The sequence below is a fragment of the Pecten maximus genome, chromosome 15 (genome assembly GCF_902652985.1).
Source record: "Pecten maximus chromosome 15, xPecMax1.1, whole genome shotgun sequence".
Taxonomy (NCBI): Eukaryota; Metazoa; Mollusca; class Bivalvia; order Pectinida; family Pectinidae; genus Pecten; species Pecten maximus.
The window spans coordinates 29728833-29755650 of NC_047029.1; the positions used below are offsets into that span (position 1 = coordinate 29728833).

At 36.0% G+C, this 26818-nt stretch overlaps 2 protein-coding genes across 2 annotated transcripts in view; both read left to right on the plus strand.

The window, feature by feature from the left end:
- Nucleotides 1–26818, plus strand: part of LOC117343508 (polycomb complex protein BMI-1-like) — a 62046-nt gene that overhangs the window by 12761 nt on the left and 22467 nt on the right. The window contains exon 2 of the mRNA XM_033905881.1: nucleotides 2460–2563. The gene's annotated coding sequence lies outside the window, so the exon portion shown is untranslated. The remainder of the gene's footprint in view (nucleotides 1–2459; nucleotides 2564–26818) is intronic.
- Nucleotides 24591–26474, plus strand: LOC117343377 (oocyte zinc finger protein XlCOF6-like). The gene is made up of 2 exons (XM_033905718.1): nucleotides 24591–25237; nucleotides 26339–26474. The coding sequence occupies exons 1-2, from the start codon at nucleotides 24591–24593 to the stop codon at nucleotides 26472–26474; spliced, it is 783 nt and encodes a 260-aa protein (XP_033761609.1).

Here is a 26818-nt window from a genome sequence, read left to right on the forward strand (position 1 = left end):
TTACAGTCAAACATCTTTTAAACCATTCTCTATAGGCACAGAATGTAATTAGGTTTTATACACTGCGTATGATTTATTTTTCGCGAGCTGTCTATTTTCGTTTTAATTTGCCATTAATGTTTCTTTCTAAGAATTACTGGTGTCACAACTAGAGTAATATATTGCTGTTAGTTTAGTTAAGTACCTTCATCGGCATTCCTCCATCCACTGTCTTCAGATCTCCGAAAGCGAAACAATACAAATGGTATTACGTAGAACACACATGCTATTACGTAGCGTACAATACACTTTTGTTTGCAGAACGAACAGTGTGACGTAGTACACACAAATCATTACATGGTGCAGACAACTATTGTTGAAATGATAAAGTGGAAGGGACTCACATTTCTGTATGGTCGTTTATTGTAATGTGTAAATTGTAAATTTCATAACGTATTAACTATGTCAGACATACAATTCGATATTGGTCACGTGACACACAAATGATACCAAATTGTTTAAAAAATTACCATGCTGCTCTTAGTTTCCTTAATCAGTTTTAGCTGCTTCCTAAGTAAGGCGGGGCCGCGGTGGCCGAGTGGTTAAGGTGTCCCGACACTTTAACACTAGCCCTCCACCTCTGGGTTGCGAGTTCGAAACCTACGTGGGGCAGTTGCCATGTACTGACCGTAGGCCGGTGGTTTTTCTCCGGGTACTCCGGCTTTCCTCCACCTCCAAAACCTGGCACGTCTTGAAATGACACTGGCTGTTAATAGGACGTTAAACAAAAACAAACCAAACCAAACCAATCCTAAGTAAGGTTTCTCATTAGAAACTAAAGCATGCTATCAGAAAAATTACATATGAACTGAAAAATGGGATTTTCACTTTTAAACTTTTATGAAGTCAATATACACTAGCTACATACTCATTAAAACAGTTTAGTATTCACTGTCAGTGCTATTTTTCAATCATTCCGAGGCTGTCGGTACGTGGTCCTCCACCGGAGATCCGGTTCCTGTTGTGTGAGGATGTTCCCATTGTCCTAGTAATACAACACCCATATGTATTAATCGTGACCGAGAGATAGACAATCCGTGTCACATGTGTATCGATCAACGCATGTGTATCATATCCTTATCACAGGATTGATATGTATGGACCAAGGTTATAATTCAAAGGACTTTTCATACGTTTATTTGATTAAATTGCAAAAACGATCAAGTAGTTCATTTTTGTATATACTTCCATAGATGTCAAATAATCAGAATAATTAAAAAGAAAAAAAAATAAGTAAAACATAAACACATACTTCTAATTTTATCCCTTAGTGATGAATATTGTACGGAACTAAATTAAAAAAGAAAAAGAAAAAAGTTTGGATCGACTGTCTGTAAGTCATTGACCACGGCGACAATGTACTGTCTTCTTTTCTGGAAAAATAATATGAATATATTTCAAATGGTCATCTTCAATGAAAAGTCATCGAATGTCTACTACAGCGGTTGTTATATTAAAACAGTTTTCACATAAGTCCCCTCAAAGTCTACAAATGATCAGTTGTTAATGCAGCACTTGTACGATGTACTTGAAATATGAAACGTCCACCTATTCCTAATATATGAACACCTCATTTCTTAAAGATTCACGATTCTATAGGTGCGTGCTCACTTAATTTGTTTTGAAAGGTGGTGATAGCTTGTGTATCTTTGATACAGTCCTTAAATCTCTGAAATGGAAGTATTTCCAAGTAGCTCGTTTTGCTTCCCTTTTTCTTTTTCTTTTCTTTTATGTCATTAGGTCATCTAAGACAAAGTCTCACGTGACCTTTTCTAATCCCTTTTTGTCCGTCGTTGTACTTCTGTAAACAGTTTACATTTTCGACTTCTCCCTTTACAAATTAACTTTACCAATTTTCCTTATATGGTCCAGGGGACTGAGAGACAAGGCCAAAAGGGGCCAATTGACTGAAAATTCAAAAATCTTCTTCTCAAGGCCACCCACATTAGGTAGAATCAAATACACTCTCATAAATGGAACGGGGGTACAGTTTACTATAGTTTATATAGGGAAATCACATGTTTGCCACCATTTTATTGAATTTCTATTGAAATTCATTCTAAGTTAGTTCAAATTAGCAGGATGGGATGACAGTTTGATGGTATGAACATTTTAGCGCTGAATGACCTCCTTGGCTGATGGGCGAGGCCAGAAATGAACAAATGGTAGAAATATTTCAAAACCTAGGTGACGCTAAGGCCCATTGGCCTCTTGTTAAATTTTCGCAATATCAATACGAGCTGAAATGTGATCGCTAATCACGGAATATGTCATATCCAAATGGCATCCATGTTGGAGACAATACCATCTAAAACATTTAGTTGGTATTTATTTAATATATGATATTCAACGCTTATGTATGTGGAATCTTTTAATTGAATTTCTGTCATCACTCATGGCGATTTTACCCTATGTTGCAGAGGCTACCAGCGGTCAGCAACCCGATAATGTACGGCACGCCACGTGGTATAAATTGACCAGCAACCATCTCGACATTTGGTCAGGAAGTGAACACCATAAAAAGGTATGTATTTTGGTTTTGTTTAGTGCTTCTACAACACTTTACATATGTAAATTCACATAACTTGTAAATGTATAACTTGTGCAACTACACCCACACTCAATGTCCTGCTCCAAGCTACAACACTGACATATTGTGTCATTTCACGAGACAAAAATCCCGGAACCCGTCAAACGAAACCCTGTTACACGTGCACATAATTGATGCTTAACCTCTAATGTCACTTTCTAAAAATTATAAGCGGAATGCGGTCAAGGGAAACTTCATATCACACAAGGAAATAGAATATTTCTAAATGATGCGTCTCTTCATCAACCAGTATTTTATATCCCTTGCCTATTTTCGATATGTCGCCTCTTTTCACTAAACGTGTAAAAAGTGAATTTGTTATTCATTAGATGTGAGAAAAAAAAATGTTTCTAAAATAAATTTGACATGTCAGAAATACTTTGATTTACCCTGCCTTTACAATTCATTGTGTGTGCGATATTGTAACAAAGCGTGGGTTTATTAGTAAGTGGGTTTATTATTAAAAAGTGAATTTGTTATTCATTAGATGTGAGAAAAAAAAAAGTTTCTAAAATAAATTTGACATGTCAGAAATACTTTGATTTACCCTGCCTTTACAATTCATTGTGTGTGCGATATTGTAACAAAGCGTGGGTTTATTAGTATTGATCGTTTTGCTACTCTGAAGGTCAAAGCTCTCAAAGCTTCCATTTCACTAGCCATTTTCAAAAGTGCCTCGTTGTTATTGTAAGGAGTGCCTTTAGATACTCACAGAAGATTCAGTTAATGCCCGTGGTACATTAATTGTCCCTTAACCTTCGATAAGTAGTCTAACATACATAACAATGGATGATAAGTTGATAAATTATCCTAAGTTGATTACGTGGTCATAGCGTTGTGTGGATTAAATTTGATTACATTAAACGACTACGTGAACATTTAACAGAAAATGTCTGCAACTTACTTTGTATTCATGACGTTTTAATTTTTTTAGTTTTTTATTACGTTAATTTTTCCACTCGAGTATCGCCGTTTACTCTGCTATTTCGTCTGCAGTCATTCGGTGAAATCCGATTCCAGATATTTTCGACGGTTGATCGCTTGTCTTCGACTCGGTTACATCTCTCGGATACTCGTAGACTTTCGACGGTTGTTCGGATATGTTCGCTTCTAACTCGGGTATTTCCGACGACAGCGGAGCATACAGCAAGATCGTGCAAACTATATTGCATCTTATAGTGCACGTGAACCCACACGCACAGATACGCACAAATAGATCGTGCCGAAGAGAGTAATTGAGTAACCAGTGCTAACACATGTCCCATTTATAAGTCTTTGAAAATAAATTGTGTGCATCTGTGCTCATTAATAGACACGGGTACATTTCTCTGCTAAGCCACCTACGCTGCGCTTAACGCAACATGCATAATAACTAATGCACGTGCATTGAGCCGCTATTAGTGATGCGCAGTATGGTTCTTTTAATCTTTACTCTTGGCCGAACCACTTTGCTGTTCGTACGGAATGCAACTAATGTACAGTTAATGATTGGATACGAGATCATCATTATGTATTGTCGAGTGGATGTTTTGTAAACATTCCAATTGTAAATGACTGAATCATACCTTTCCTCTATCTATTCAGTTGGGATGTCAATGTAACATTGTATTTGTGCCATTTCGGTATACTGTATATTTTGTAATATTCGCTTGGATATTATATACACTGTATTCGCGGTAATTTATTACAGAACGAAAAGGAATATTCCATGATTAACGTTATAAACAGGTAACCGCGTGAAGGTACTACATTTGTATATATCTGTTTTTATGTGTTTCCAATGTTTGAAAAGGCGTTAAATGTTAAAGCCGCGAACTAGATCCAAATAGGACAACCGCGAAATATCAATCCCGTGAAATCAAACAATTCTGCAGTAGGAATCCATGTTATCCAATGCCCTTAGGGTATGAAGTAAGCATTCGTGTGTAGTCAGGAACCTCAGGTGTAGTTTTGTATAATTGCTTTGTGAAAATTACCTGTCATCAAGACAAAAGATGCGTTTGTATTCCCTGTAATTGGACTAGGCTAGGCTTGTGTACCGTAATTTCGCAATAATAACAAGGCTAGTCTTGTATTAAACTATATATGACGTTACGCTATGAGGTAACGATCAAGACTTTTTCATTGCAAAAATATTTTATTATTCAGATCTTAGATGAAAAAGGCACCAGGCAAAACCTATGAAAGCCCTCTCCTTAGATCAAAGCTTCTGACTCGTAGTCAAGAAAAGATGTTTGCTTTACGACCATTCTTATATGACGTTATGGTTTTAATATAGTTTGAAATAAATTGTTGTTTTGATTAACATCTTATCGAATGCCATTGTATACGGATTTCAATAATAATCTTAGATTTCAGGATTTGACGTTAGTTTAATGGAAGGACTTAATTTAGTTTGTATACTCTCCCTACGTCATTTAGATAGCCGTCGGGTTGCCCAAGGAACCCAGATACTCTACTTAGTCATTAGAACATGGAGAATAAAGACCACATGAGTTTTATTTGGGCATCTAAAATGAATGAACACGAGGTCTGAACGACGTTGTTTGTTGTTGCATAACATTACTTTTATATGTAATTGAAATTAACGTCTACCGAGCACGACACAAGTAACTGTAGATGTGAGTACAACGGCTCCCGTAAGACGAATTCGAAATCACGATTCAATTATTGGCTTTTAAAGTAAACCAGAGAAATTGTACCATTGCGTCACCACGTAGAGACTAATCGATACACAGAGACAATAGCAGTAACCGAATAGACTCCAAAACAAATGGAAACCGTCATGTTCCTCTCACTAAATCACAGGTAAAACCAGAGGTTCCGGAAAGATAAAACGTACAGAATCTTCATTATTATTCCAGGGACTTTAAGATGGTGATGCTGTGTGTTAATCTCATTACAAGGCTGACTATAGTACAGGTCCGTGGTAACTCCTGTAATATTCCCCATTAACACTGTGTTAGTCTGATTACAAGGCTGACTATAGTACAGGTCCGTGGTAACTCCTGTAATATTCCTCATTAACACTGTGTTAGTCTGATTACAAGGCTGACTATAGTACAGGTCCGTGGTAACCTACTGTAATATTTCTCATTAACACTGTGTTAGTCTGATTACAAGGCTGACTATAGTACAGGTCCGTGGTAACTACTGTAATACTCCTCATTAACACTGTGTTAGACTGATTACAAGGCTGACTATAGTACAGGTCCGTGGTAACTCCTGTAATATTCCTCACTAACACTGTGTTAGTCTGATTACAAGGCTGACTATAGTACAGGTCCGTGGTAACTCCTGTAATATTCCTCATTAACACTGTGTTAGTCTGATTACAAGGCTGACTATAGTACAGGTCCGTGCTAACTCCTGTAATATTCCTCATTAACACTGTGTTAGTCTGATTACAAGGCTGACTATAGTACAGGTCCGTGGTAACTCCTGTAATATTCCTCATTAACACTGTGTTAGTCTGATTACAAGGCTGACTATAGTACAGGTCCGTGGTTACCTACTGTAATATTCCTCATTAACACTGTATTATTCTGATTACAAGGCTGACTATAGTACAGGTCCGTGGTAACTCCTGTAATATTCCTCATTAACACTGTGTTAGTCTGATTACAAGGCTGACTATAGTACAGGTCCGTGGTAACTCCTGTAATACTCCTCATTAACACTGTGTTAGTCTGATTACAAGGCTGACTATAGTACAGGTCCGTGCTAACTCCTGTAATATTCCTCATTAACACTGTGTTAGTCTGATTACAAGGCTGACTATAGTACAGGTCCGTGGTAACTCCTGTGATATTCCTCATTAACACTGTGTTAGTCTGGTTACAAGACTGACTATAGTACAGGTCTGTGGTAACTCCTGTAATATTCCCCATTAACACTGTGTTAGTCTGATTACAAGGCTGACTATAGTACAGGTCCGTGGTAACTCCTGTAATATTCCTCATTAACACTGTGTTAGTCTGATTACAAGGCTGACTATAGTACAGGTCCGTGGTAACCTACTGTAATATTTCTCATTAACACTGTGTTAGTCTGATTACAAGGCTGACTATAGTACAGGTCCGTGGTAACTCCTGTAATATTCCTCATTAACACTGTGTTAGTCTGATTACAAGGCTGACTATAGTACAGGTCCGTGGTAACTCCTGTAATATTCCTCACTAACACTGTGTTAGTCTGATTACAAGGCTGACTATAGTACAGGTCCGTGGTAACTCCTGTAATATTCCTCATTAACACTGTGTTTGTCTGATTACAAGGCTGACTATAGTACAGGTCCGTGCTAACTCCTGTAATATTCCTCATTAACACTGTGTTAGTCTGATTACAAGGCTGACTATAGTACAGGTCCGTGGTAACTCCTGTAATATTCCTCATTAACACTGTGTTAGTCTGATTACAAGGCTGACTATAGTACAGGTCCGTGGTTACCTACTGTAATATTCCTCATTAACACTGTATTATTCTGATTACAAGGCTGACTATAGTACAGGTCCGTGGTAACTCCTGTAATATTCCTCATTAACACTGTGTTAGTCTGATTACAAGGCTGACTATAGTACAGGTCCGTGGTAACTCCTGTAATATTCCTCATTAACACTGTGTTAGTCTGATTACAAGGCTGACTATAGTACAGGTCCGTGGTAACTCCTGTGATATTCCTCATTAACACTGTGTTAGTCTGGTTACAAGACTGACTATAGTACAGGTCTGTGGTAACTCCTGTAATATTCCTCATTAGCACTGTGTTAGTCTGATTACAAGGCTGACTATAGTACAGGTCCGTGGTAACTCCTGTAATATTCCTCATTAACACTGTGTTAGTCTGATTACAAGGCTGACTATCGTACAGGTCCGTGGTTACCTACTGTAATATTCCTCATTAACACTGTGTTAGACTGATTACAAGGCTGACTATAGTACAGGTCCGTGGTAACTCCTGTAATATTCCTCATTAACACTGTGTTAGTCTGATTACAAGGCTGACTATAGTACAGGTCCGTGGTAACTCCTGTAATATTCCTCATTAACACTGTGTTAGTCTGATTACAAGGCTGACTATAGTACAGGTCCGTGATAACTCCTGTAATATTCCTCATTAACACTGTGTTAGTCTGATTACAAGGCTGACTATAGTACAGGTCCGTGGTCACTCCTGTAATATTCCCCATTAACACTGTGTTAGTCTGATTACAAGGCTGACTATAGTACAGGTCCGTGGTAACTCCTGTAATATTCCTCATTAACACTGTGTTAGTCTGATTACAAGGCTGACTATAGTACAGGTCCGTGGTAACTCCTGTAATATTCCTCATTAACACTGTGTTAGTCTGATTACAAGGCTGACTATAGTACAGGTCCGTGGTAACTCCTGTAATATTCCTCATTAACACTGTGTTAGTCTGATTACAAGGCTGACTATAGTACAGGTCCGTGGTAACTCCTGTAATATTCCTCATTAACACTGTGTTAATCTCATTACAAGGCTGACTATAGTACAGGTCCGTGGTAACTCCTGTAATATTCCTCATTTACACTGTGTTAGCCTGATTACAAGGCTGACTATAGTACAGGTCCGTGGTAACTCCTGTAATATTCCTCATTAACACTGTGTTAGTCTGATTACAAGGCTGACTATAGTACAGGTCCGTGGTAACCTACTGTAATATTTCTCATTAACACTGTGTTAGTCTGATTACAAGGCTGACTATAGTACAGGTCCGTGGTAACTACTGTAATACTCCTCATTAACACTGTGTTAGACTGATTACAAGGCTGACTATGGTACAGGTCCGTGGTAACTCCTGTAATATTCCTCACTAACACTGTGTTAGTCTGATTACAAGGCTGACTATAGTACAGGTCCGTGGTAACTCCTGTAATATTCCTCATTAACACTGTGTTAGTCTGATTACAAGGCTGACTGTAGTACAGGTCCGTGCTAACTCCTGTAATATTCCTCATTAACACTGTGTTAGTCTGATTACAAGGCTGACTATAGTACAGGTCCGTGGTAACTCCTGTAATATTCCTCATTAACACTGTGTTAGTCTGATTACAAGGCTGACTATAGTACAGGTCCGTGGTTACCTACTGTAATATTCCTCATTAACACTGTATTATTCTGATTACAAGGCTGACTATAGTACAGGTCCGTGGTAACTCCTGTAATATTCCTCATTAACACTGTGTTAGTCTGATTACAAGGCTGACTATAGTACAGGTCCGTGGTAACTCCTGTAATACTCCTCATTAACACTGTGTTAGTCTGATTACAAGGCTGACTATAGTACAGGTCCGTGGTAACTCCTGTAATATTCCTCATTAACACTGTGTTAGTCTGATTACAAGGCTGACTATAGTACAGGTCCGTGGTAACTCCTGTGATATTCCTCATTAACACTGTGTTAGTCTGGTTACAAGACTGACTATAGTACAGGTCTGTGGTAACTCCTGTAATATTCCTCATTAGCACTGTGTTAGTCTGATTACAAGGCTGACTATAGTACAGGTCCGTGGTAACTCCTGTAATATTCCTCATTAACACTGTGTTAGTCTGATTACAAGGCTGACTATCGTACAGGTCCGTGGTTACCTACTGTAATATTCCTCATTAACACTGTGTTAGACTGATTACAAGGCTGACTATAGTACAGGTCCGTGGTAACTCCTGTAATATTCCTCATTAACACTGTGTTAGTCTGATTACAAGGCTGACTATAGTACAGGTCCGTGGTAACTCCTGTAATATTCCTCATTAACACTGTGTTAGTCTGATTACAAGGCTGACTATAGTACAGGTCCGTGATAACTCCTGTAATATTCCTCATTAACACTGTGTTAGTCTGATTACAAGGCTGACTATAGTACAGGTCCGTGGTCACTCCTGTAATATTCCTCATTAACACTGTGTTAGTCTGATTACAAGGCTGACTATAGTACAGGTCCGTGGTAACTCCTGTAATATTCCTCATTAACACTGTGTTAGTCTGATTACAAGGCTGACTATAGTACAGGTCCGTGGTAACTCCTGTAATATTCCTCATTAACACTGTGTTAGTCTGATTACAAGGATGACTATAGTACAGGTCCGTGGTAACTCCTGTAATATTCCTCATTAACTCTGTGTTAGTCTGATTACAAGGCTGACTATAGTACAGGTCCGTGGTAACTCCTGTAATATTCCTTATTAACACTGTGTTAGTCTGATTACAAGGCTGGCTATAGTACAGGTCCGTGGTAACTCCTGTAATATTCGTCATTAACACTGTGTTAGTCTGATTACAAGGCTGGCTATAGTACAGGTCCGTGGTAACTCCTGTAATATTCCTCATTAACACTGTGTTAGTCTGATTACAAGGCTGACTATAGTACAGGTCCGTGGTAACTACTGTAATATTCCTTATTAACACTGTGTTAGTCTGATTACAAGGCTGGCTATAGTACAGGTCCGTGGTAACTACTGTAATATTCCTCACTAACACTGTGTTAGTCTGATTACAAGGCTGACTATCGTACAGGTCCGTGGTAACTCCTGTAATATTCCCCATTAACACTGTGTCAGTCTGATTACAAGGCTGACTATAGTACAGGTCCGTGGTAACTCCTGTAATATTCCTCATTAACACTGTGTCAGACTCATTACAAGGCTGACTATAGTACAGGTCCGTGGTAACTCCTGTAATATTCCTCATTAACACTGTGTTAGTCTGATTACAAGGCTGACTATCGTACAGGTCCGTGGTAACTCCTGTAATATTCCTCATTAACACTTAGTCTGATTACAAGGCTGACTATAGTACAGGTCCGTGGTAACTCCTGTAATATTCCTCATTAACACTGTGTTAGTCTGATTACAAGGCTGACTATAGTACAGGTCCGTGGTAACTCCTGTAATATTCCTCATTAACACTGTGTTAGTCTGATTACAAGGCTGACTATCGTACAGGTCTGTGGTAACTCCTGTAATATTCCTCATTAACACTGTGTCAGACTCATTACAATGCTGACTATAGTACAGGTCCGTGGTAACTCCTGTAATATTCCTCATTAACACTGTGTTAGTCTGATTACAAGGCTGACTATCGTACAGGTCCGTGGTAACTCCTGTAATATTCCTCATTAACACTTAGTCTGATTACAAGGCTGACTATAGTACAGGTCCGTGGTAACTCCTGTAATATTCCTCATTAACACTGTGTTAGTCTGATTACAAGGCTGACTATAGTACAGGTCCGTGGTAACTCCTGTAATATTCCTCATTAACACTGTGTTAGTCTGATTACAAGGCTGACTATCGTACAGGTCTGTGGTAACTCCTGTAATATTCCTCATTAACACTGTGTTAGTCTGATTACAAGGCTGACTATCGTACAGGTCCGTGGTAACTCCTGTAATATTCACCATTAACACTGTGTTAGTCTGATTACAAGGCTGACTATAGTACAGGTCCGTGGTAACTCCTGTAATATTCCTCATTAACACTGTGTTAGTCTGATTACAAGGCTGACTATAGTACAGGTCCGTGGTTACCTACTGTAATATTCCTCATTAACACTGTGTTAGTCTGATTACAAGGCTGACTATAGTACAGGTCCGTGGTAACTCCTGTAATATTCCTCATTAACACTGTGTTAGTCTGATTACAAGGCTGACTGTAGTACAGGTCCGTGGTAACTCCTGTAATGTTCCTCCTTCACATTGAATTTAGACAAAAGGGAAACATTGAAATGAAAGCGACTTCACCTCCCGATAAACTAAATCTTGATAACTGAATAGTCGATAATATTTGCGGCCATTTAATACATTGCTAAAATAAATACTCAGTTTATACTTGCTATGTAAATTATGATACCCGTGAATATGTTCATATATAATTATAAATGTTCGTGTGTAGTTTCTTTCGTGGTTTAAAGTTTTCACAATTATTTCGCGGGTACAAACTTTCATGATTAGCGTGTTCAACAGCAGTATAACATTAGTACATACAGTAATATCCGTTGTATTTGTATTCGTTGTTCAATAGCAACCACGAAAAACAACAAAAGCTGTACAGAAGGAACGATTCGTATGACACAGTTTGTACAGACATGATTTCCTGTTAAATATTACAGAATTTTATGCTCGCGAACTTATTTGACCTTGACAACAGCGAAATATTAGCAACATTGAATTAAATATACACAGTATACCTTAAGGTATTATGCCCTGAAACTTATTTCATTTAACACATTTTGGCGGTTTTTAGAAATATCCTTTATCCAATATATACGGAATTAGATCAGGGTTTCTAAGTTCACTTCCTGTTCATATTTTAGATTTTGACTTCCTAATTTGTTCCTAGTAGACTTCTATACAAATATTCGCCGTCTGTGTGTAAATATTATATGTATACATTCTGGAATGACTTTAATACCAAACACTCTCTGATATCGTAATGTCAGATGATTGGAGGATAGGCCAGTTGTGTGTAATTCGTATTGGCATTGCCATACGTGTTTGCTGTGCAGAACAATCGTTCATTTAATTATGCTCCTATATTGATTGCTAATTAATTCGTTCACTCTTACGGAACACCTATATTTTCCTTTTTCAAAGATAACTTAATGAGGTATTTTACTTTTCTCCTTTTTTAATCCTTTGTTCAAGAGTAGGCTACTTCTGACATATTCTATTATATAACACAAAAGCGATACCTATAACCAAGGGATATCATTTATGATTCATTCGGATATATAGCGTTGATTTAAACTGTATTTTATTCATAAGATGACAATATAGTACTGTACGACACACTAAGAAAGCAGACAGAAACTAGCGTGAGAAGAAGGATTTTAATCTCTCACAACGGTAACATTACCCAGCCATGGTTAGTCTGAAATGACAATAGTTGAAGTGAATAGAAAAAAAGAAAAACCGATCTTCCATACGTGTTTGTGTGTAATTCCCGACACATCATCTCATGCAGTGTAGCAGAAAATAACTAAATAGTTACGTCGCAGGCTATGTCCATGTAAATGATTTAAACAAAGTTTGATCTTGTTGAAAAATTGAACAACATATAATTGACATCATTTAAACCCTATAACTATATTTAATTGCAAACATAGCCAATTGCCTGTATAGAGACTACAATCTGTTGCTTGAGAAATGCTTTTAATTAGTTATATTCCTGATGTGAGTTTTTATCAATTAACACGAGTTGTAACCATACACCATCCGGACCTAAGGTTCCTTATCAGACAAACAGACCTAGATTAGCTTACAAAAATGATATTCCACTTTTAAAACGGAGATACAATCGTGCTCCGATTCTTTGTAAGTAAAGAGACATTCCGTCATGCTAAGAACATATCTCTCGATCAAGCCAATTATCGGCTCGTATACAGTCACAACGAACGCCGTCTAAGAGTACAAGGCGAACACAATGCGATTATTACGCGTTGTCGACTAGCTTTACATGCAACGCTTCACAAACCCAATACATGAAACACCTCCGCGTTTGACAAAAAATACTTCCAATAAAGTTTAAGGTAGAATTTTAAATATAGAGTGCGAAAACGGAATGATCTGTGCGATTTGTGGGGCTAACAAAGGTACCATTATGCGGGAATGTGAGACTTTTCCCCCTTGTTAGAGTTTATCTCCGTCTTGATCTGTTTTGACAGGAAGCAAGTAATGTTTAGTCTACCTGGGCGAGATGATTGAGTCAGTTGATTGCAGGTAACGGCTCATCAAGGAGGAAAACTCACAAATACAGAGTCAATGATACCGGGCTTGTATTCAGCACGTCTTGTGAGCCGTTGTTGAGTAATTGTCATTAGTTAAATAATGGAAAAGAAAAGAAATTCTACATTCCGTAAACAATACTTCCAAACAGGGATATAAATCAATGGTATTTTAAACAGTCTTTCCCTGAACCTGTTTAATCTACATTTAATAAATGGTACAACATTTGACCTACATCGGATCAGTCTATTTGGTAGGTCCCTGCACTTGCGTTTAGTATCGTTACTATCGCAACGCGCGCTCGTTTAATGTATCAGACTAACGTCTTCGTTTTTCCAATGATATAATTCACGATAAGTCTACCTAAATAGACTAATAATTCCAGGATTATAATATTGAATAGTACCTAAGCAACACAAGCATATTATTTGCCATTCATCTAAATGATAGTGATGTAGTTTTATGACAAAAATGATTATTTGAGTATGTGATCAATTATTTCATTTTTGAATGATTTGGCTAATTTAATCTGATAATGATCGCCTGTAATGTCATATTAATCCGATCCAATCCAATGAAAGCTCAATATGTCATTCATTGCAATATAAATCCTGCGTGCGTGTCGCACACGTGTGTACGTGTAAGTGAAACACTGTTCCTACTATATGGACCCATATCACGTGAAGTCGGCGTCAATGTTGTTGCATTGACGAAGGAAACATTAAGCCGACTTCCTTCGTATACTTAAGTACACACGCAAACCTAAATGACCTTAACCAGACTGACGACATGACCTCCTACACAAGGTGAGCATGTAGCACATAAAACTATCGTCAAAGTTGGAAGACTTGTTTTGATATATGTCTCTCATACATCCCGAAGGAAAAGTGAAAATAAAAAATAGATACCTAAGGGACAATCATGATATACACAATGAAAAAAATTGCTATTCACTCTCAGTGGTGTATTGATATGCGATTTGGGTTAACATTAACATTTCTTTCGATATTCCCTAGTTTTTTTATCATCAAGAATATGATCACCTAGAGCAAAGTAACATAAAATACTGGCATAAAAAACGAAATTATTTCTCATCAAAAATCGACAAACGAGGGGACAAAATATAGATTTTCATGGAGACTTTTAATAAAAATTACAAAAAACGAACTTTACAATTTTTATCACAAAAATACTTTTTATCATTTACATACGTTAAAATATGTTATTATTATCTTCTTAAAATATTGCCTGATTTGTATCCATCCATGCAGGGTAAAACATTTCCATCATTGTCTTCGTCTCAAATTTCTTAAAAAATGTCCATACAACGAAATGAACTAAGATTGCTAAAGCATAAACTATGGACTCGTTAAACATGTATTGGACTTGCTAAACGTCACACGTATTCTTGAGGAGCATCTACTAGATATCGACAGCCAGAGGAAATCCGTGAAACATGGTTATGAGAGATGCAAGCTTATGTTTGGGAAAATATTATGATCATATACTGATCACATTAGTGAATATATCTATTTGTAATACATTGTTCCGGCGTGTTCGTTACCCCTACATATTTGTAATACCTTGTTCCGGCGTGTTCGTTACCCCGATTCTCGTTTTGAGATCATGCTATCACTCGCATTTAGGTTAAATTCATAGGTTTCGTCGATTAGCAAGATTCACTATCAGTGTCGGAACAAAATTAAGAGTTTATTCTTCTGGATCGTCTTGATGGATTTCGATGTCATTAAAAAAATCTCAATGTTTTCTTCCTTCATAACTTTTTCATTTGTTTTGTAATGTTGGCAGTTTCTCAATTTTAATGTGTGCTCTTCCAGTGTGTCGTTATTACGAGGACTTATCTCGCTCATCAAGCATTAATGAATGTTCCTTATTTCAGAACAAATATTCTCGTGGTAATTTTCGAGTAGTCTTGTGAATTAACGCAAGAAAAATAAAGTGTTTTTCGAATTGGAAATAGATAGTAGTAAACGGTCTTGATATTCCAACTATATATATATATACAATCCAGAGACAAGTTGACAGCCATATACATATAGCATGATGCAATTCTGTGATAGTCATCCCTGAGAAGCCGTTATTATCCATTCTGTAAAGGTTAACTTTTCCAGTAGCGCTTCCATTACTTCACACACAAAAACCTTTATCGTTATAGCCGTTATACGTGTGTTGCGGAACTGTGACAACGGATATGTGTTTTAAACCTCTTCAGTGCTCTTACGGTTCTCCCAACAATGTCTATCCACAATATCTTGAAAGACAAATATGGCATTTATTAATTAACTGAGGGCACATGCATGTAGACTCTGTTTGACAAAGTGAATATATACCACGCATTTTAGACCTGCAGCAGTCGTCGTATGGTTCTTCCACAATGCTTATCCCCTATGTAGGTGAAAGGTCAACTGTACACAAACGAAAGATAGATATGGCATTTATAATTACATGACGATATATGCCAGTAAAGTCTGACACAATGGACACAACAGCATGCGTGATGAAATATCACGTAGATTCAATCTTGTGGCAGTAATGTTATAAAACTTTTATGTCAATAAAGTCGAAATAATTAATTTGTTCACGAAAAAAAAATTCAATTAAAACCACAAACGATATTCTTTTTTTCTATGTTAGGTAACAATTAAAACCACAAAGGATATATTTTTTTCTATGTTAGGTAAATAGTAGGGCATCACGTGAACATAATTATTAACCATGATTGTTTAACCATGGCTACGGCATTTTGTTTTTACCCATATCGTCGTCAAAGAACTCCCTGATGCCATCAAAAGATAGCACGTAGTTCAAAGCGACTTTCAGCTGGAATTTGAAAGAAGCAATGTGCTTTTGAAGCTGGTCATGGATATCATTAAGCAACGTATGAAAATGAGACGGGCATTTTATGAAAAAAAAACTTTACTTCATACATTTATTTATACAGCGAGGACAAGCAGTTGTATTTTGAGTTAAAGATACAAGAACTAATAGGTTATGTGTTTATTGCAACAAGAAACCTTCCATAACTGCCACATGCTGTAGACATAAGCCTGCCTACACATGGCATGGAGTTGGTATTTTTGTAATCCTGCCTACACATGGCATGGAGTTGGTATTTTTGAAATCCAACCTACACATGGCATAGAGTTGGTATTTTTGTTATCCTGCATACACATGTCATGAACTTGGTATTTTTGAAATCCAACCTACACATGGCATAGAGTTGGTATTTTTGAAATCCTTCCTACACATGTCATGAAGTTGGTATTTTTGTAATCCTGCCTACACATGGCATGGAGTTGGTATTTTTGTAAGGATTAATTTTGCCTTTCGTTTTGCTGTGCAATTTTATGGGTTTATTTTGTTGTGTTATGATGTTGAGAACGGGATTTTGACCAAGATCGATCTTCGCGTGTGCCATTGATAACAAAGAACACTTTTTGAAACACATGGTTGATTGATATTTACTCTTATATTTCTAGGATTTCAAGATGAATTAAAGAGTTCCTTTGCTGATATTGCCATTTTAAAATTGTTCGTGTAATACATTTTTGTTTTGCGTGACAGCTGCAGCGAAGATTGTGCTTAAGATTTTTCTTTCTTAGATATTTGTATTATAAAGTAAAGATATGAATAACGTCACTTTTTGAGAGTAATGTAGAGTATTATAACTTTAAACATTAAGAAGCTCCGGAAAAGACTGATAGTATGATAAAAAAACTATTCAAATATATATCGATATTTTAAAAAGTCGTTTATTTGATCAATTGCAAAATAAGAATCTATTATCGATCGATTAAATAATGTATTGCCTTATATAACTACATGACATTAGCATAAGATTAACGAAATTCAATCTATGAATGACAATTGATTTTGAAAAAAAGATACATACATATATTATATCCAAACAATTTCACCTTGAATCTATATACATGAATATGAAGGGCAAAATACAAGTATGCATCAAGGTAAGTTCTATTAACTATGTATAACTATAACTATTTATTAATACGCTATGATCTTCAATCGATGCGAATGGTAATGAATTTACTAAATATCTACAAACTGTTAATGAAATAACATGTCTGTAAGGATTGTTCAAAAGATACAGTATATTAAGTAAAGTAATAATTTGATAATACAGTATTCTAAAGATAAGTTGATTAAAATTGAATGATTCTTTTAAAGTAAAAATAAGAAAGTGTAATTAAAAGAAAAAATCTATTAATTATGCTTCATCGTAACACCGCAGGAAAAGGTAAATATCAAAAGTATGATTTAGTAGTAAATCATAACTATAATCATGATGAACAACGTGTACTGCTCTGGGGTATGATTATCTTTGACATTCTGCTGGTTAATGCACAAGCAAATCAAATTATTTGGCAACACGGTGTTAGGACGCTCAAAGGGGTTATTCCCGGGCATTCCGTACTTAAATCTAGAGAAAACAACACTCATGAGTTCTTTCTTAATTAAATTTTGAAATTAATTGTTTAAAATGCTGCCTCTGATAACATCAACACATTAAATCGACGTAAATCTTAAACAGCAGTCTTTACTTGTTGAGTCATATGTGATGTTTCATCTAAATAGGTAAACGTGTTCATGTTATTCTAAATTGAATACTTGTTTGAGAAATTGCATTTGAATATTTGCCAATATTTCATTTTATTATTTTCATCAAAGTTGTATGGGTATACTATGGAGTAGTTAATATATTTAAATGCTTGACGTTATCTTAGCAATATAATCTGATGGGTGTGATTTATGTGTTCGTAGAAAGCGTTTGTAGTCTTGGCATTCGTGCAGCTTAATGTTCGCTATTACATTAAATGCAATATTTCTTACTGCACTTCACTAGAAAAAACAACATATCAATTGAATAGTTTGAATACGATTATAGTCTTTAAAACTTTCACTTTGTAATGCATTTGAAATAAGTATACTGTTCGTTTATTGCGACCTACAGTGAACGTAATATTAGAAATTGGCAACGACAGCACATTAGAGACTAACGCTGCTGTGGGATTATACAAAAGACAAACAAAATTTAACATTGAGACAAACAAAATTTAATATTGAGAAAAACAAAATTTAATATCGAGACAAACAAAATTTAATATTGAGACAAACAAAATTTAATATTGAGACAAACAAAATTTAATATTAAATAAACAAAATTTGATATTGAGACAAACAAAATTTAATATTGAGACAAACAAAATTTAATATAGAGACAAACAAAATTTGATATTGAGACAAACAAAATTTAATATTTCTGTCTGGCTCCAATTTTATCGAAGGATCGTTAACATTACTTCAAGGCGTGTTTAAATTTCACTACAGCCATAATTGATTTAAATGCAGTTATATCTTTGAGATACTGAAATGTATATTTTTGTATGACATATACAGGGTGAACAATTGTTGATATACAAAGGCATTCGGGAGGAGTAGTTTATGGAACTTTCTTTACAGTCCTTTGTCATATCGTTTTTTTAGGAAACATAATCGCGTGCCTCAGATCTCATCAGTAAATGACATGTTATCAAACTGTTTAAATGTATTCAGATGCACTGTTTTGAGGATACATACGGTAGTTTTTTTAGAGCTAAATTGTTTACAGATACAAACACATTTATTGGTAGATAATTCATCCGTGAATATCGCCTCCGTTCGTTTTAATATGGAAAGTCAAATGTCAGCCGAAGTAGGCTTTTTGTTTAAATTTGCCTTGTGGATATGATATTTCCATTGGTAAAACTATTTAGATTAGAGATAATTTGAGATGATGTCTAGGATTTTAAAGAACGACTTGTTGAGGACACGTGGCTAAATGAATGAAGTTCTGACATTCATATTATGTTAAGGTCATCAAAAGAAAGTACGACTCGTATTAAAACCTAAATATCAAATCAGTTTTGACACACTTAAATCAAATACCATTATCTAGTCTCTGAAATATATGAAGAGTACACTTAGGTTAGAGTATTACTGATAAATACTCTCATGAGTAAATATTACACTATGAACATGATTATAATCTCGAGAGAAATACATTTCAGGATAATTCGTGTAATTGTTATGAGATGCTAACGCACAGGATTAATTACAGGTATACGACCGACCGCGGTTATTCATTACAGTAAAATAGTCCGCAAAAAAGAAGTGCATGAGACTGAAAAAGCGAAATTTTCTACACAAAAAAAGTGGTTGAGAGTGATAAAGCGGTTTTTTCACAAGATAAGACAGTGTGTGGGAATGAAAAAAGCGAGATTGTCCAAGAAATAAATGTGCGTGAGAGTGATAAAGCGAGATTGTCCATAAAATAAATGTGCGTGATAGTGATAAAGCGAGATTGTCCATGAAATAAATGTGCGTGAGAGTGATCAAGCGAGATTGTCCGCATACTATGAAATTGCGTAGGAAAGGTTAAACTACTGCATCTATCTATTCGTAAGAGTAGCAGCTAAAATTAACATTAACTGTAACATTGTCTATTAAACAATATAACAAATGCTTAAATGACTACAAATAAAAGTGGTCAATATCGAAAATTGAGCCGCGATTTAGCAAAAACTAACTTTGATTCGTGTGTAGCTAACAAGTGTAAAAAAAAGTCTAAATTAAGTATCTTTCTTATTTAAATTCTTCCACTTCACATTGTTACCTTTAATTAGGACAAAAACCTACAAAGCAGCGACCTCGATTATCACGTGACTTGGAGATAGAAATGATACCTCTCGTATTGATGATAGGACTAGCCGGAACAGATGTCTCCCGACACTGTTGTGTTGGTTTACTACATCTGCGGAGTTCAGAGGTCACGCAGTATGTATGTGAAATATATCTGATGATGCCACGCTATCTGTCAATCAACACTGATATTGGAGAGAGTGTGTATTTGTGCAATGCACTACGCTGGTATCTTGTCTTTGAAATTCACTGAAGCAAGGAATGAAATATTTGTGTTTGGAACTACAAGCGAAACGCCGCCTCCACTGAACCTACCCATCAACAACAGCACCTGACGTTAGGGTGTTGATAAAGCCCTGCGAAGGAATGAGGCTACATATCTGATACAATTGCATGTGTTTTATTGTCCTTGAACCTCAACTCAAGCAGCATCTGGCTACAATTTTACAAACGACTATATCAAAATGCATACGTGTAGCATAGCGTGTACTAAGGAGGCAAGCTTTCGTCGTATGCTCACTGGAGCATGGCATCAAAATATCCCGATGTCTGCTCTGGAACGAATTTGTATCGGACTAGCATGGTGGGTTAATTACGCAAGGCGCGATAGGTTCATCACCTGGGCGTTTAGGTACTGCTCTACTGCACATACTCACAGTCCGTGCTGTGCTTCTCAAACACTTGTTAGTAAACCCGGATGTAGAACCCGGATGTAACTGTCAGAACTGCCAGTTATAATATCAAATCAGAGTTAGATGAAAAGATCATATCAGAACCTATCGAGGTTTGCCGGTCATTATTTAACATCGTTGTAATTCTTAATATTTACATTCATTGATTATTATACTGCTACTTATGCTAAAGATATACCTTTCGTTTTACTAGTATTTTCGTTGAAATGCAACTAATCAATATTTTGATTCTCTTTCTCAATAGTTTTAAACCTGCCACAATGCTTCCAAATTACATATAAAGCTTATTCAACTCTTCTCCATGTAACCTTTTGGGTGACAGGCAGGCACACATCGGTTTCCCTTCATTATTTTAAACGGATTAATTCAAGACTTCATAGATAGGTTCATTAATACACTGGTTCACGTGAAATTATATGATTTTCGTGATGGAAAAAACTGTTGCGTCTGATTTAAATAATTCGTTAATTTACATGTTACAACAGATTAATGCTGACGTTTAACACATGATTAGAACTGAAGAATCAATCACTTGCATATATATGCATCTTAGTAATGCATCACTAAATATCTTAGTAATACATCACTTAATAACTAATACTTGACATTTTATAATGCTTGCGAAATAACGTAAATACATCTAGTAATGCTTATTAATCTTTCAGAACACATCTAAAAATAGATAAATCATAGGGACGTGAATTCTGGATGCAGTTATATGAAATAATTGAAAATCAAGCATGCAGTTTTTATGACGAAATTAAAAATATTCCAGTTCCCTCCTAAGATCTTATGCGCGCTTCCATCCGCACCTACACGATTAATTAACATATTACATGTAAGTTGACAAAACTTGTTTGATAATTGTTACATAATGAAATATCTGTTACCGTATTGAAACGTGTCATAAATACAAGTACGCGGAAATATTTTTAGGCAATATAAATATATATATATATATGATAACGTTTTCAACCAATGTTGTATATGGTAGTGTGAAGGTTCTATTTCAAATGTTTAATTTACCATAGTGTATCATGAAACAAGCATGCGTATTGTGTATAAAATTACCTTTTGTCGTCAGGAATTTTCTAAAATCGATACTTAAATATACTTAAAACCGCAAAATAGCGTATACTTTGGAAAGAAATTAATGTAAGATTTAGGTTTTTTCGTTTCCCCCTTCCATTGTAATTTGTGTATATATTAAAAAACTGTTAAAACTATCCTGCATAAAAGGAAATATTCGTCTACACAGTAAAGTTGTGCGGTCTTATCGTTCCTAGTATATCATAGAAGTAACGTATGTATAATTATTTTGTAGAACATAATATCTGGCAACATGTTGAATGCTTCCATACTCATTACATCAGAACACGATATGTTGAAAGCGGACTACCAAACACTGAGTATGTAGGTATGGGGATACTTATTAGTGTAATGTACCAGCTGGTTGTCTGTGTCAATGGTACATATATGTATCTGGTCTCGTTATCATAAACAGGTTTAAATTGATACCAGTCGTGGTTCCCAGCACACTGCAATCTGGTACATTATCATGTAAGATATTCAAGTGATAAAAGTGTGTCACTAACATATTACTTACTACTCTTACTACATCTGTAAGTAAAAGCGTATGTGGATATGAGTTAATGTATACATTTATTTATTATTTTAACTATCATCCACATCTGGTGTAACGGCACACTATTAGCATGACAATAAATGCGTTACATTTAAAACCCAGGCGTTTGTATAATATATTTTTTGTGTTCATTAGCGTCAAGCAATGTTTATTGCTATTAATTTATATAAAGAATCATATCTATACTGTGCTGTACGTGTGGGATTAATTAACTGTATTGCTTGGTGAATTAATCCTTAATATTAATAGGATAGCGTTTTAAAAAAGTTGATATGCTCTCATGGTGACAAAACAAATGAATGAGTAATGCCACATTATACTGCTGTATATTATAATGAGAAGTTTTAATTTCTAATCAAATTACCACGTGCAATTCATGCTCTTGATAGCATTTCGTATAAATAATTATGTACTTCCTTGTAAAATTTTAATGATGTAATATGTCTTATCAAATTACGCAACTCTGCATATCTTATTATCGTGGTTTGGATTTTTTTTCAAAGTTTTTGTTTTCTTTTAAATCAAAACAAACTCTGGAATTTAACCCCGTATCCGGTAAGCATATCTAATGTATAGTGGCATGTTTCTGTCATTCATTAATTTTATGGGCTACTTTGAGAGTACATTTTCGTAAATCGTGTTTTTTTCTTTTCTTTTTTGCTTTTGCGACTTTTAACATACCTTAACATGTCTCGACTGAAACAGTATTTGTTTATTGATTTTTTTTTTCAACAAAAGAAACAAGTCTTAGTTCCATTAAGAAATATGGAGTTAGTTCTGTTGACTTAGTGTGAATTCGAGAATACCGGAACAACTCTTGACTTATTCTGTGTGCTGCAAAGTAACAGGAAGTTGTTGAACACGTACATGTGAAGTAGAAAACTTCAACTATAGCCTGGTAACAACTATAGCCTGGCAACAACTATAGCCTGGCAACAACTATAGCCTGGCTACAACTGTAGCCTTGCAACAACTATAGCCTGGCAACAACTTTCTGCATGGCTAAGATATATGGCTGGCTACAACTATTGCCCTGGCTACAACTATAGCCTGGCAACAACTTTTTGCATGGCTAAGATATATGGCTGGCTACAACTATAGCCTGGTAACAACTATAGCCTGGCTACAACTATTGTCCTGGCTACAACTATAGCCTGGCTACAACTATTGCCCAGGCTACAACTATTAGACTGGTTGAACGTATTCGCCTGACTTCAACTATTATCCTGGCTACAATTATTGGCCTGGCAATATATATTAGACTTGCTAATAGATAATCATTTCCTTACATTATTTTACAAAATACCACAACTTAATATTTGTCAAAAGAATGTGTGTAACATTGACACGATATATGGCACCAAAATGATTTTTATTTACCGTTTCCCTCCAGATGTAACTATCATATTTAAAGCAACAGAACATTCACAGTGGTTACATAAATACACGATACACGCATACCATACATTTATAGGTAATATGCATGAAAACTTCAAATATATATATATTAGCCATACAAATTACCATGCATTACACGCATGTACACCTGCGTGGTATAAACTCATGTGTGCGCGCGTCTCACATTTGAATGATACATTTCACTTCTTGTGTGTCACACGAGACATACACCTTGTGCATGCGCCCATGTAGTGATACAATGTTCATTCAAATGTTATATGTACATGTATGTATATTTTTTATATAACGTTTAACTAAAGTATGTCACGTGCATACCTCAAGATGATGTTGGTACATACGAAACATGCGTTATAGTTTCCCATTAACTTCCGTATCACAACAAGCGAAACCTGCAGTTACGTGTGGTAATAGAATTTAACCTTGGGAACGTGTTTCAAGGACAATATCAATGATGTAGTCAATTTCACAAAAGGATATTGACCATAGACAACTATCAAAATGATGTTACTATCAGGTAGTGAAATGGGATTTTCCTGTTTTAATTTAACATTAAAATGTATGGGGAACCTTATAGTTTCACGCATGTAGACGAGGAATGCGCCCGCTATCTTGTAAAGGAAATGTAAGAGTTCCACAGATAATACTAGCGCTGGTGCCATAGCCGATCAATAGCATTTATGCCGTGCTTTTGTTGGCAATGTTTCATGTCCGTGTGGGGTATCTTGTGGGGGAACTCTCTATGTCTCGGTACCACAACACATCCGGTCAAGGTACCACAAGACACACAATCCGGTCAAGGTACCACAAGACACACAATCCGGTCAAGGTACCACAAGACACACAATCCGGTCAAGGTACCACAAGATACACATTCCGGTCAAGGTACCACAAGACACACAATCCGGTCAAGGTACCACAAGACACACAATCCGGTCAAGGTACCACAAGACACACAAGCCGGTCAAGGTACCACAAGACACACAATCCGGTCAAGGTACCACAAGACACACAATCCGGTCAAGGTACCACGAGACACACAATCCGGTCAAGGTACCACAAGACACACAATCCGGTCAAGGTACCACAAGACACACAATCCGGTCAAGGTACCACGAGACACACAATCCGGTCAAGGTACCACAAGACACACAATCCGGTCAAGGTACCACGAGACACACAATCCGGTCAAGGTACCACAAGACACACAATCCGGTCAAGGTACCACAAGACACACAATCCGGTCAAGGTACCACAAGACAGACAATCCGGTCAAGGTACCACAAGACACACAATCCGGTCAAGGTACCACAAGACACACAATCCGGTCAAGGTACCACAAGACACACAATCCGGTCAAGGTACCACAAGATACACAATCCGGTCAAGGTACCACAAGACACACAATCCGGTCAAATCGCATTCCAATGAAAAGATCATTTTTGCTAGAATCAATGATTCTCTAGAACACTTTTCCGTATTCGAACATATCGTTACCGATTTAATTAAAAGACCTCTTTTATCCCTACCCAAACTCCCATAATCGGACATCTCGAACGATTTCGGAGGACGTGATTTTCCTCACCTCATAAAATACAATATAGTTTAATTCGTAGTACTTCACCTTTTACATATAAAACACATGCATAGTTTATAACTTAAACCTTCTTAAATTCTTTGTCGTATTTTTAACATAAACTATCCTGTCTTTGAAGTTTATATAATCGTATAGTCGTATCGACACATTAACAGGTTAAGTACTGTTTCTGTTTGTTGGGTAAGTTTTAATGACCTACAGGGCGATTGTACTTATTCTGATAAAAGAGGCACACATCAGTGATTTCAAAATGTAATTAAGATAATATAAGGATTCATCAAATCCTACTTTAATGAAATTGTCATATTAAAGAGATAATACATTAAAACGAGACAGGATATAGCACAGGGCATGTATTTCAAGTCGTATCAATCCAGAACTGGTACAGAAATAGAAATGAACGGTCGACGTGACACGTCAAGCACAATATTAGATAACATACAAACTATTCATAGCATGTATAGTTGTCCATTGTCAACTGCGGGCGTTATGATAATTTAATTTTATATGTGGAATGAACGTTTTGGGTAAATTCATTTCCGTGTATTGCGTGATATATTCCCAACATTTGGACATGTTTGTGTTTTTAATGTAAATCATCTGACAGATTTCGTAATTTCGGAAATGGTTTTTTGTATTTAATAAATCTTGATCACACCAATCCTGTCATCGACGCAAAGTTACAAAAAAAATGTTAAATAAAGTTGAGATGTTATCTTTTCAATGCAAAATTGAGGTGCAACTAGTCGACCTTTGTGGTTAAGAAATATGAATAAGGTGCCACGTACAACAGAGGTAAATATATCGTAGATATTTTAAATAAGATACTCTCACCGTAAGTAATCGGGACTTTTCAAAACGGCCTTATATTGGGTCTTTTTGTCTCATTTTAGGAAGAAAAATCGTGAATTAGGAAAGAGTTGGGAGAAAACTGCATTTATTGGGAAGATACCCATTGACGACCCAAAAAGCCCTCAGACAAAGCCCCTTAGCTACTGTATTTCTATCAATCTCAATAACTCTGATTAATAAGGTTGTGAATCGCAATATATCATGTCTTGAATTTGAATGGAAACAATGAAATGTCAGATAATATATAAAATTAAAACTGAGAAATATTTTAATCATATTTAGTTACAAGGCATAGATCAAATTTAGCACAAGACGAAGTTTCATACGTGTTTGATTTATTTTGAATGTTTTGGTAATTTTTTCGATTTATTGTGAATGTTTTGGTAATTTTTAAAAACATATTACTTATATACTTAAGGACAATTTGGGGAATCTAGTGAAATTCTCAATTTATGCTAAGACGTTTTCAATTGATTGAACATTAAGAAATAAATAAGTGATATTTCTTTTTTATTACATCT